The sequence below is a fragment of the Amborella trichopoda genome, chromosome 10, assembly GCF_054954075.1.
Source record: "Amborella trichopoda isolate Santa Cruz 75 chromosome 10, AtrichopodaSantaCruz75HAP2 v2.0, whole genome shotgun sequence".
Classification (NCBI taxonomy): domain Eukaryota; kingdom Viridiplantae; phylum Streptophyta; class Magnoliopsida; order Amborellales; family Amborellaceae; genus Amborella; species Amborella trichopoda.
The window spans coordinates 357,552-370,849 of record NC_142345.1 but is presented as its reverse complement, the minus strand read 5'-3'; the positions used below and the strand labels follow the sequence as shown (position 1 = coordinate 370,849).

The 13,298-nt window shown below is 40.8% G+C and overlaps 1 protein-coding gene across 5 annotated transcripts in view; it reads left to right on the top strand.

Annotated features, from left to right (window-relative positions):
• The window catches only part of CLUB (TRAPP II complex TRAPPC10/CLUB), a 55,838-nt gene that overhangs the window by 10,839 nt on the left and 31,701 nt on the right, over positions 1 to 13,298 (top strand). For all 5 annotated transcript variants that reach the window (XM_088850261.1, XM_011622816.3, XM_088850262.1 and 2 more), the window contains 3 exons: positions 7,056 to 7,219; positions 7,664 to 7,753; positions 7,929 to 8,090. In XM_088850261.1, coding sequence (XP_088706387.1) covers positions 7,056 to 7,219; positions 7,664 to 7,753; positions 7,929 to 8,090 — 416 coding nt within the window. The remainder of the gene's footprint in view (positions 1 to 7,055; positions 7,220 to 7,663; positions 7,754 to 7,928; positions 8,091 to 13,298) is intronic.

Below are 13,298 nucleotides of genomic sequence, written 5' to 3'. Positions count from 1 at the left end.
CAATGAGACCATTTACCTTTCATACAAGGTGGTCACAATTACTTACAATCCGATGCGAAATTTGATAGCTTGGATGTGTCACAAAGTTCGAGAAAATTTCTTTTGAAGTTTGAGCTTAGTAAATGGAATAATTGCAGCCACCCAATTTCACATCCAATGGTCAAGATTAATGTGACCACTTTGTACCAAAGTTAAATGGTCTCATTCTGTACTTTCCTTGAATTTAATTCGAACTTTCAAACTATTCACAAAATATAAGCCCAAATCGGTAAATAGTCACAAAATACTCCAACTATAAACATGTAAAAATATCAAAAAAGAAAAATATAAAATAAAAGAATATCAATCGTAACACATTATTAAAAAAGAAAAATCAATTCAAATATTGTAATGCACCAAGCTTTTCAATATAGGCCCAAACTGGGAAATATTTAGAACATATTTCAAGTATTCAACTACAAATGTGTCAAAAAAGAAAAAAAACTCAAAAGAATATCGCAAGGAATAAAAAATGTTATTTTTTTTGATCTTGAGAATTATCTCAAAACCTAAGTTTTTTAGATAGTTTTTCCCTATCTAAAATACACAAAAGGGGTTTGGGGGACTAGAATGCTCCCCACCCCCCTTTTAAGGGGGGAAATCCCCAAAATACCCTTGGCTGAGAGCCTATTTTCCTCCCTCAGCTTGCTTGGATCGAGATGCCACTTAGGCGCCCATCGCCTTAAGGTGAGCGCCTAGATGCACGATGCTTAGGAAGTTTGCTTAAGGCCCACCTAGGCAATTTGGCCTTTCAGCCACCGGTCGCCTGAATTTTTGAACATTGCAAAGGCAAACCTTATAGAGCACAAGTCGAAGGAGAAGGCTCCTAACAAGAAGCCTTTCTTTCCAAACAGCAAAAAGACATCTCCAAAGACAAAAAGTCTAAAAAGAAATGTATTTATTAATTGTATAGGAACCCATGAAGTTGCTTTAAGGAGTGCCGACACCAGAAGAGCGTTGTAAAGCCCTTAAACCAAGCAAACTTAACCACCAAAGAAAAAAGATTTGTGACAATAATCACTAAGGTCAATTTAATTGAAAATGATTCTGGTTGGTGGGTAGACACAAGTGCTGCCATCCATGTTACGACTGGGATTATTTTAAAACCTATGAGCTGTTGGAGGATGGGAACCCAAGCCTTTATAAGGATTCTTGGTAAAGGCTCAAGGGACCTATTATTCAGTTCGGTTAAGGTTCTCACTTTGGAGAATGTCTTTTATGTGATGAAATGAGGAGGAACTTGGCGTCAATAAGCATGGTTTCTGGATGGTCATTGGATTTAATAAGGTCATTTTGATTAGGAGAGGTGTTTTTGTTGGCAATGGGTACTCATGTAGTGGGATGTTTAAACTCGACTTAAGTAATTAAATAAAAAACTCTTCTGCGTTTCTTGTGAGTGTTTCCAATTTATGGCATGCTAGAATAGGTTTCTTGAATTTTACTTCAATCAATATCTTGGTTAAGTTAGGCTTAATCCCTTAATGTGGTGATATATGTGATGGTAAATATGAAACTTTTGTTCAAGCCAAAATAATAAGAAAACCTTTCCCTTCAGTTGAGAGGATTACTGAATTATTAGGGCTTGTATGCATGATATCTGTGACCTATATAATGTCCTCACAAGAGGTGGAAAAAGGTACTTCATCATAGTCATCGATGATTTCTCTTAGTACATATATGTTTATTTGTTAAGGAACAAAGATGAGGCATTTGAGAAATTCAAAGTTTATAAAGCCGACGTTGAGAACCAACTTGATAAGAAAAATAAGATTTTGAGGAGTGACGAGCTGGGGAATATTTATCAAATGAGTTTTTCTTTTTTTGTGAAAACAACGGGATTATCCACCAAGGCACCGCCCCGTACACCCTTCAACAAAATAGCGTACCCGAGAGAAACAACCAGACATTGGTGGAGATGGTTAATGTTATGATCATTAGTTTCAACTTGTCTTTGCCTTTGTGGGTGATGCTTTACTTTCTGTGTGTTTCAAATTAAATTGAATACCATATAAGAAAGTAGAAAATACACCCTATGAGCTTTGTTTCAATAATAAACGAAATTTGGGTTTTCTCGAAGTGTGAGGTTTTTTCGCATATGTAGGATTGCTGGATCTAAAACGAAATAAATTGGGACCCCAAACCTCTAGATGTGCTTTTGTAGGGTATGCACAAAACAGTAAAGCCTATCATTTTTTAGAACTAAGTTCTAATGCCATAATTGAATATAGAGACTTTGAGAATTTAACTCACAAAAGTGAACCATAATGTGTTGATCCTCTTCCAAGAGGAGATGAACAGGACACCTGTAATAGACCCATTGAAGAATTTATTGAACTAAGAAGTAAGAGAGCAAGAAAGAATCCATTATACAATTTCGGGCTAGATTTTTATATTCACATGGTGGAGGCCAAGGTTTTAAAAACTGCTAACTCGGATCGAAATTGCCTGATCCGGATAGAAAATTGTTGAAGCCAGTCCAGTTCCTATCATATATCGGGAACTGGTTGGGTCCGCCTCTGAAACGGTCAGCTCTTGGCTGTCTTGTCAGGAACTGGCCGATTCTGTCAGAACTACACTGGTCGGTTTTATCTTGAATCGGTTCTTGGGGGCGGGGGGAGAATTTATGCAAGTTCATTTTTTAAATACTAATAAGGGTTGAAATGGGTATGGTCATCTTTGAATTTTTTCTTTTCAAAAGAGGGCCGATGGCCCAACCCATATTTTTACTTAAGAGTGGGGCGCCAACCATTAGCTGGCCCCAAAAAATCACGCATGGCATTGCAGGGCGTAATGTGCAAGTGGGGTGTGAGCCTCAAGCTACTTATACAACGTCTTCTGCCTATAACTCTCTGATGTGGGGCAATTGCTCTCGCTTTTTTACGTGAGCCTCTTGTGCCTTAAGCCCTTTACGATGATATATTTGCTTTGTTCAACAAATCGTGGTCTACGCGACAAAATTGTGTACATCGTGCAATCTCTGATGAAATTTTATATTTAAAGAAATTGCCCCTGTCTTTTACCTGTTTGATAGAGAGTGCCCTTAGCGGTCTTCAGTCCTAATTTTTCTCATTGCATGCCTAAATTTATTTATTTATTTTCTTAACTTTTGTTAAAATATGATTGCAAATTTTATATTTCTGTGTATATTAATTATTACACCTTATATCTATTTATCTGGTAACATATACTTTTTGCTTGCTAAATCTCAAGTAGTAGAGTGGATTTTTTTTTTTTAAAATTATAACCATGTGGGCAAGACTTTGGAAATGATTTAACTTATATGATATTTGAGGTTTTTTAGAAATGAAAACCTCGTCAAAAAAAAAGAGAAAAAGAGAACTTCTAGAATAGAGAAAAGCATGTGTGGTGTGAGAAAGCAAAAATGGAGGATCATAGTGTTTTACCAGATTCCTTTTTTTTTTTTTCATTATAAAAATTTGAGTTAGATAAATCCATTTTATTGCAATGAGTTGCATTTAAATCCTATATTGACCATAAAATGAATTTAATGGTCAACAAACACTTAGACATGAGACATGTTCACAGTATTTATGTGTTTTTAGTAGAATAATGAAAAGTATAATGCAATACCATTATTTCTTTGAAAACCTTAAAAACTAGATTTTAAAGAAATTCTAGTGATTTTTTTTATTTTTTTAATGCTAGATCTTGCGGTTTTTCCCATTTGGTTCCCCGATCCACCGATGCGACATTGTTTTTGAGGTACCTAAACTGGGTCACCTACCGTTTTTAAAACCTAGGTGGAGGCTGACTAAATTCTAGTATCGAGTGAAATACTCGTGGCTTCAAATGAGGATGAAGAACCTTCTGCTTTAAGTGAAGCACTAGCATCTCATGATGTCGTCTTTTGCAGAGAAGCCGTTAATTGTGAAATGGATTCAATTCTTGCTAATTATACGTGGAAATTAGTAGACTTGCCATCAAGTTATAGACTTATCAAGTGTAAATGGAGTTTCAAAAAAAGGAATGCCGATGGGTCTGTTAGCAAGTGCAAGGCCAAGTTAGTTTCCATGGGTTTTAAATAAAAATAGGGTATAGACTAGTTTGATACTTATGCTCACGTAGCGAGGAAATCTACGATAAGTGTGTTACTTGCTCTAACCACTATTAACTGTTTGATTTTTCACCAAATGGATATAAAATTTGCTTTCCCAAATGGTGAGTTGGATGAAGGAATTTGTATGGACCAACCAGAAGGTTTTGTTATGCCGGGCCATGTACACAAAGTGTGTAAATCAGTCAAATCTTTCTATGGGCTGAAACAGGCTCCAAAATAATGGCATAATAAATTTGATACTGTAATATTGTCAAATGGATTTAAAAAAAGTTAGGCAGGCAAGTGTGTATATGTAAGGAATTTAATTCAATGTGTCATAAGTTGTCTGTATGTTGATGATATGTTAATATTTGGCTGTAACTTGGAAATTGTAGAGGAAACCAAAATGTTCCTCGAAGCTAACTTTGATATGAAGAATTTAGGAGTGGCTGATGTGATACTTGGTAATCAAGATAATGAGAAAGAATGATGCTTTGGTTTTAACCCGATCACAATATATAGAAAATATGCTTAATAATTTGAGATGGTGATTGTAAGCTAGCACTCACACCAATGAATCCTCATATAAAGTTATTAAGAAATGAAGGGTTATGTATTTCTCAAATTAAGTATATAAGAGTAATTGGTAGTTTGATGTATGCAATGAGTTGTACGAGGCCAAACATTGTGTATGTACTGCATAAACTTAGTATATATACTAGTTGCCCAAGTAGAGAGTAACAGGATGAGATATCGCAAAGGAACTATCAATTTGTGCATACATTATACTTGTATCACACAATGTTGGAAGGATATAGTGATGCAAGTTGGAGCAAGCAACTCAAAGAGTCATTATCCACATCCGCAAGGGTATTCACCTTAGGTGGTGGAGCAGTATCATGCTGCTCAAAGAAACAAACGTGCATATCTCGGTCCATTATGGAGTCGAAGTTCATCGCAATAGAATTTGCTTATGAGGAAGCCGTGGCTAAGGAATTTACTACATGGAATTCCATATTGGCCCAAACCAAATGCGGCGACCACAATTAATTGTGAGGTGCAAAGGCTCTTGATGACACACTTTAGCACTTGCACGTTCGGATTGGCTCACGAGACACTCTTGCCTAAGCACGTGTGCGGGTCAGGCTCCTGGCCCATCTTTCATTTTATTGCAACTAGCTTTGGCACAGGTAGGTTTTAATGAGATTTGGTAATGTGCTCCTCCAGTGATGTTGCATGGTTCCTGTTGATTGGTGCAGTCCGGTGAACTGTGGCCCATCGGATGGTTTCGGTGGATCGGTGCGTTTCTTGCATTCTGGAGAAGTGTCTCACTAGTGAAGACATGTGATTTCGGTAGATTGGTGCACTTAGGTACCTGTATTCCATTAGTGCAGATGTGTATATAACGCATGACAATTATATCTCTAGAGCTCGAAGAGACACTATGTGACTATGGATGAAAAGTGTGGCGGCTGCTTTCTCGGAACCCAAAAAGTTACTATTTGACTGTTGGATCTCAATTTGCTACAGATGCGCCTCACTGATGGTTGAGATTTTGAGAGATGAAATTCTTGACTTATATAGTTACTTGGAATAGTGAAAAAGCACTTCATTTCTCTATAAATAGGACCTCTTTCCTCTTGTTTTTTGTACAAGTTTAACATACAAATTTTCTTCTTTCCAAAATGTTTTGTGAAAACTCTCTCTCTTGAAAGCTACAACTCTATTGCTTCAGATCTCGCAATACTTGTGCATTTGTATTGATGAGATAGTTTTCTCAATCGTCTACTCCCATGTATCTCGAGGACAAATTTGCTTGATTGAAACTTAGATGCACATTGATTCTTATCAGTAAGGAGCAAATATTGTCTTGAGAAAGCGATATATCACGTATGGGATCAGAGATACTGTAAGATTTTTTTTTTTTTTTTTGCCTTGTTTCACTCTCCCATTTCCAACAACTTAGCGTCGCTCTAGATTTCCTCTAAATAAGAGACCGAGCATGTGTCTATACTTAAGTATTTTTGATTTCCTAAAAACCACACAGGGTATAAGGGTTTGTATTTTATAACTCATCTTGATAATACCACACCATGTGTATGATAAATGCATTTCCTAAAAACCACACTGGGTATAAGGGTTTATATTTTATAACTCATCCTGATAATACCACACCATGTGTATGATAAATGCATGTACAAGTTTCATTTAGTTTAACCACCATGTCAAGTTCTTTTAAATTCATTCATCATTGTATTCAATTGATTACATTACTTGAATAAGGTGGTACCTAGTTTGATTCCTTGCAAATTTGTTACTTATTCCAGTGCCCATACTTATTTCTTGTTTGTGTCTATACTTGTTCGTGTGTCTTATTTTGTACTTATTCTTTGCAAATAAGTAACAAATTTATAAATTTGTTACTTATTCCTTGCATGTGTCTATGCTTAGAGCATGTGATTTCCTAAAGAGCACACAAGCTATAAGGATTTATATTTTGTAACTCATTTCAATAATACCACACCATGTTACAATAAATGTATGCACAGATTTTGTTTGGTTTACCACCATGTCAAGTTTCTTATCCTTGTTTTTGACTTCATTCAATTGAGTGCATTACTTAAATAAGGTGGTACCTTGATTCCTTGCAATTTTTCACTTTTCGAGTGTAAGGTGGTCCTAGCGGGACATTCATGCTTCTCTAGGACCTTCATGCTTCTCTATCTTTTACACATTATGTTGTCCCCTTCTTCATCCAACCATCAGGATTGGGTACTAGTGTGAAAATAATTGCATGTCATTTCCTTTCTAATGAGTAAAACAATCCAATATTGATATTCAAATTGGGTGCATAATTGAGAAACTAAATGGTTGGCAAGGTTGACAGCAACATGGTGTTTGCATTCTGCAATTATTATTATATTTTAAGATTTTGTCACTTGTGATTTTATGGATACAGTGAATACTCGAGGAGTAAAACATAAGGACTTCGGTGGTTTGGACAATGGTGATGATCGTGCAGCTTTTCTAAACCATGCATATAAACCGTTATCTCAGTTTGTACTGGATGATACATTCAGAGAATTTGAATTTAGACAATATCTCTTTGCCTGCCAGTCAAAGGTACGTGGATCAGTTGTACTCAAAATATTCTGTTCAAAGTGTGACCCTACACTTCATACTGTATAAAGATTACTTAATGATTTTATTCAACAAGCTTCAATGCATGCGCATCTTGACAAATTCCTTCAAGAAACTGCAGTACATTATGCATGCCTATATTATTGCTGCTAATGTGTATCACAGGTCTGATTTCATAGTCAAAAGAAATTGTTTTTTAGTGCCATGGATTCTAATTTGCAGCTTGTCACGTTTCAATGTTATGCATGGGATTTGGACCTGTAATTCTGGGTGAGGGAGTTGGGATTTAACCCTTTTAAATTTGGGGAAAATCCTAATATGAGGAGCTTTTCTTAATCCTTGGGTTTCAGGTTTGGTTGCCTGCTTAATTTATGAAGAAAAGAGCTAATCTGGCAGCAATATTGATCTTTATCTTGAATACTGCAGCTATTATTCAAGCTAAATCGCCCAGTCGAGGTTGCATCAAGGGGATACTCATTCATAATAAGTTACTCGAAAGCATTGTCAAGGCATGAAGTATGTGGTGTGACTCCTTATTGATATTGATTACTGAGTGTTCTGCTATTAAATCTTTTAATAGTTGAAAGAACAAGTAACGTTTTGATTGTGACGTATATCCTAGAGGTCATAATGAACTTACTCTTAACCTTCTTTTCTTCTATCACAAATTTCTGAATGTGATACTTTGCAGAACAAACTACCTTTTTGCTTTCGAGAAGTATGGATAATAAGTGCATGTTTGGCTTTAATCAATGCAACTGTCTCTCGCTATGATGGGGGACTGGTGACGCCTGATGTTGAAAAAGAATTCTTTCGCCTACAGGGTGACCTTTATTCCCTTAGCCGTGTTAAGGTAACATCAAATTTTGATGTATTGTCTGAAAATCGTATGTTCGTTTAATTATTCTATGCTTTTGTGATTACGGTGACACTAGGATTTGTTGAGCTTGGAGTTAGCTCAGCGGGTGTTTAAGCTGCTTTTCTTTAGACCAGTGTTTAGGAACTTGCCGACTCTGGCTTGAACCTGTCTGAGTCACTTGGACCCATCCAAGTGCTGGATCCTGTTGAAAAACCTCAGAAATTGACAGAGTCTTACTGGTTCTTGAGGCTACTATGTTAACTTTCCATGGACTTGGCCAACTCCTCTAAAGACGTGGCTGTGCCGAACTGGCTGACTCGAGTTCTGACCCTGCCCTCTATCGAGCTCAAATCCATGTTCTCAATCACTGTTTTGTACAGTTGTTTGTTGTACAATGTGGATAGCTGTCAATTTGTAGTTTTAATGGTCAAGAATATTTTATGATTTAAGGTAGTTGAATATTGTGAATTATTGGCCTTGAATCTAGATAATTCTTAATGGTGGCTTTCATTCTCAAGAATGCATTGGAGATTTTTGTTATGGCTCTCATAAGATAACAAAACACATATTCTTCTGAAGTTGTAATATTTGAATCATATTTTGGAGAAAGAACAATTCATTGGTTCCTCTTACAATACCCATTCTCTTCATACCTTGTTAGTGTAATGTTGTCAATATCTTGCTCCTTGTTAATCAAAGTTATGCTTGTACTATTCTAAAAAAAAGTTGCACTTGAGGTATCCAATAGTTGGTGGTTGCATCTGGTTATCGATCTCGATGGGAGGGGTTATGGAACAAAATATTTCTCCGACCCCTTAAGAAATTTATCACTTGAAGGCCTTTGAAATCACAGATACTAGGGCCCAAGAGCTGACCATTCTTCAAATATTTTCTAACTCGAGTTATTTGTAAGGAGATGGGGGTACTTTTTGCTGTAATAACCAAAGTTCTTTTCCTTTGTCCCGTCTTCCTTCTATCTTTCTTTTTGGATAAATTAAAATTCATTGAGAAATTATGTGTCCATCTAGTTACACCCAAGTGTGCAAACCTACAGGGAAATTGTCGGACACGTTTAGAAAAAATAGACTAGGAAAATATGAAAACTGGACATTGAGCTTTGAAAATAAGTAATAGTGGTCCCCTGCCTAACCCCATGTCCCCCCCACCCCTCCATGTCTCTTATGCCCACCTCCTGAAACCCACGCCTCACGTCATCTCCCCTCCACACCTTCCTCCCCCTCCCTCTGCCCCTTCTTCCTCCTCCCACCGTTCCTCCATCCTCCCCTCCCATACCATCTCCTCTAATCCCAAACTCATTTCTATCCTGGCTGATAGAACCTCGCAACCCAAACAAGAACTCCTTTCCTCCCTCGTTGGTGTTTTCCATCCATGCTGAAACGACTTCAGAGGCATAGAAAAATGGGGGCAACATGTGTGGAAGGTAGCCAATGGTTCCATTCTATTATCTTTCTCCTCTGAAAGCAGGGCACTCTGAGCACTTCAAGGCCCTCAATCCTTGTCCTTCAAAGGTGCACATCTTTCAACTCCAATGCTGGTCCACTGAGTTGGTGGCTTTCAGAAAACAACAGGTATGGTTGACGGTCTCTTCCATTGCTCTGTGTGCCATCCACTGGAAATCTTCAGAATACCTGTGTGCCATCCACTGGAAATCTTCAGAATACCTCCCCTTTGGCTCCATTTTATTACTTATCGAAGTTCTTGATCCCCAATTTATCCCTCCAACAATTTGGCTGGAAGTTGAGGGCTAGTTCTTTTGTGTTTTTCTCTCTTGGTCTTTTGCCTCTCCCCCCTCCCGCCTCCATGTTCAGCCATCCCTGTTGCATGATAGCCCCTCCCCCAAGGACCATGGTTCTTGGACCAAAGTTTCAAGACGCTGTCCACATGGGAACATTTGTCGCCATCCTCAACTGCATCTGACGGTCCCAAGCATCCCCCCAGATCTAGTCCCAATCCCTTCTTCCCCCTCGATTCCTACTCCTACCTCGTCCCCCTCTCACCTTTTGGTTGACCTGTCATCTACTTTACCTGTACACCTGCTGCCCTCCCAGCTTGATGGTATTCATCCCATCCCCACTCCTTTTCACCCTCCAAGCCCCTCCCATGTGTCCAACCCGTCTCCCCACGTCCCCCCTTTGTCCTTGTCGTCCCCTCCTCTATGCCCATCTCTCTCATCCCCCCCTCTCTCCTCGTACTTTCCCCTCGATCACGTTACCTCCATTCTTCTCCCAAGCCACATGTCTCTTTTGTCATCCTCATCTCGACACGTTCCGGCCTCATATGCAGCCTTGTCCCTTCTTGAGATTGCTTCCCCAAAATCACCTTGTGCCCATATCTCTACATGCACTCCATTCCTCCTCCCCTCTCCACCCTTGAGATTCGAACCCTATCCCCATTGGCTGTGCCTCGTCAACTTGCATCACCACCTCTCCCACCATCTCTTTCGTGACCCTGCCTCCGTCCCCCGCTTTCCAGACCGCCCAAGCTGTACCCCAGCTTCCTCCCTCGCTCCCACCTTTTGACTCTATCCCTTTCTCGTGTCCTCGTCTTATTGCATCTTTCCCGCCTAGCTTTCCCACCACAGAACCACCTCCTCTCGTCGACTTCTTGCTGCCAGAACTCACCTCTCCATCTGTAGATTGCCGACCCCACCCCCCCAAATCTCCTCCAAGTCCCTTATTGAAACTCCTTTTCTTTCTACTGACTTGCAATCTCCCCCTCCCTCTTTATTGCCTCCCCTTACTATGGCTCATTGCAGCGAACCTTCCAACCAACAACCTCCATCATTGGTGCTACCACACCAATTGCCTCTCAAGGACTTTGGACTCCTCCCAGCCCCTCCCATCCTTTACCCTAACGTTGTAGAACCCTACCCCGCTTACTCCCCCCGCCCCCAATTCTAACCCATCCCCTTTTGCTCTCATCCCTTTCCCCCTGCCCTGCTCCTACCCCACCCGTTCTCAAGGTATTGCAGTGCCCCCTCCCCCTTACCGCTTTCCCCCTTTCTTATCTCCCTCTATCATTGCTTCCCCATTCCCCTTCTTACATCGACTACCCCCACGGTCCTTTCCTTGTGGGGCCTTTCCTTCCCCATGGCTTAAATCCCCTCTTGCACCTCTTCCGCCCTTCCTTTGTCTCCTCTTCCTCCTATCCCTCTCCCTCCCTTCCCTCATTCTCTTAACCCTCACTTCTTCTATTCCTCTCCCGCCCCCCCTACAGCCAATCCTTGTCCTCCTAAATCAGCCCCCTCCTCTTCCTCTTCTCTCCCCTCGACCCCTACAACCCCTATATATACCTCATCCTCTATTCCGGCAACACCCCCAGGTACTCTCCTCCCCTGCCAGGATCCTCCCCCCATATTCTAATTCCTGAGGAGCACAACCCATAAGCCTATTCTGGAGCATCCATCTCCTCGAATCCCTCCTCCCCCTCTTCACCCACCTCGGCGAGCTCTTCCTTCCTCAAAAATTTGGACGCGGCTCAAGGTAATGTCTGTGAGGTCCTCAAGGTAATGGGCTTCCCCTTTGGGGCCAGAGGGATCTTTCCATGCTTTCTTCAAGGCCGACGCCCATGCAAGATTCAAGATAATCTGCAAAGGGAAGAGAGAGCTATCTAATTTAGTTTGCGCATCAACTACGATCGGTCGGCCTCCCACTTAACCCCAGAATGCCCCCTAGCTCTCGGCGCCTTGGCTAAGGACCCCATCCTTAGATGCTCTCTCAGGAGTGTCTCCACCCTCAGACCCTCCTCATGATTATCCTCTCTTAAAACGTGAGGGGTGTGGACCACCCCAACAGCCGGATTGCAGTTTGGGACCTTTGCCTCAAGCATCGTCTGACCATCCTAGCCGTTACCGAGACCAAGCTCCCTTTGCAACTCATTAGACAAATTTGGGGCCATAGTTTGTGTCAGTGGGAAGCCCTTCCTGCTATTGGGGCATCATGTGGTGTCTGGGTCATTTGGGCCACTCTGCTCATGCCCTTAGCGCCTCTCATATTGTCAATTTTTTGATAATAGTTATGTTATCCAAAGTCACCGATGGACTCCAATGGAAGTTCTTGGTGATTTATTGCCCTAATTCTGAATATGTCAGGCACCAATTTTGGATGGAATTGGACACCGTCGCTTCTCTTTCCACCCTATTTGGTGCTTGGGCGGTGACGTCAATGTCACGCGCTGTTCCTTCGAGCGAAATTCCACTCGTCGCATCACACCAGGCATGTTAGCCTTTTCTGACTTTATCTCCAGGAAAGACTTATTAGATATCCCTCTTCGAGGAGCACAGTTCACTTGATTGAGCCATTTAGACACCCCATCCCTCTCCAAGCTTGACCATTTTCTTTTAGTGTGAATTGAGACTCTTGTTTTCCTGGGTCCCACGTTTGTGCCTTACTAAAGGTTACTTCGGATCATTACCCCATTCTCTTGAATACCAACCCGGCCCCTAGGGGCCCTAAACCCTTTTGTTTTGAACTCTCTCCTCTCCCTGATCCCTCTCTGGTGGAACTCCTCTTCCTATTTGGTGGAAGGATGGGAGGGTTTTAGACCACAGTGTGAACACCAATTGCTAAAAGACTCCCTCAAGGTGTGGAGCAGACACCTTCCTGGCTCTTTCCAACCCCACAAAGCTCTCATTCCAAGCTATCCAGAGCCTCGATTTGGCAGAGGAATCTAGACCCCTCTCGACCTCCGAGCAGCAGTAGAGATCCCAACTGAAATTTGACTATCAAGCTGTTCTTAAAAGAGAAGAATTTTTTTGGTGCCAAACGTCCAGGCTGAAATGGCTCCACTTTGGGTATCTCAATACTTCCTTCTTCCACAGAACAACCAACTGCAGGCGCAGGTACAATACCATCACCCATATCAAATTGGGTGAGAGAGTCCTAGACCAACCTATGGACGTGGAAGATGCAATTCTTAATCATTTCAAGCTACTCTTCACTCCTCCCTTTGGTCCTAGACCGAGGGTGGGAGATCTTTCTTTCCTTACCTTATCTATTGACTAGGCTGCCTGATTGGGCCCTTCTCTGAAGATGAAATTTTGTCGGCCATTAAAAACCTGAGCTTAGATTGGGCCCCCGGCCCCGATGGCTTCCCCACTGCTCCCTTTAAACAATTTTGGGAGTTTTTTCGCTCTGACATCCTCTCTCTCTTCGAAGAATTTCATAGTAGAGGAATCATTCA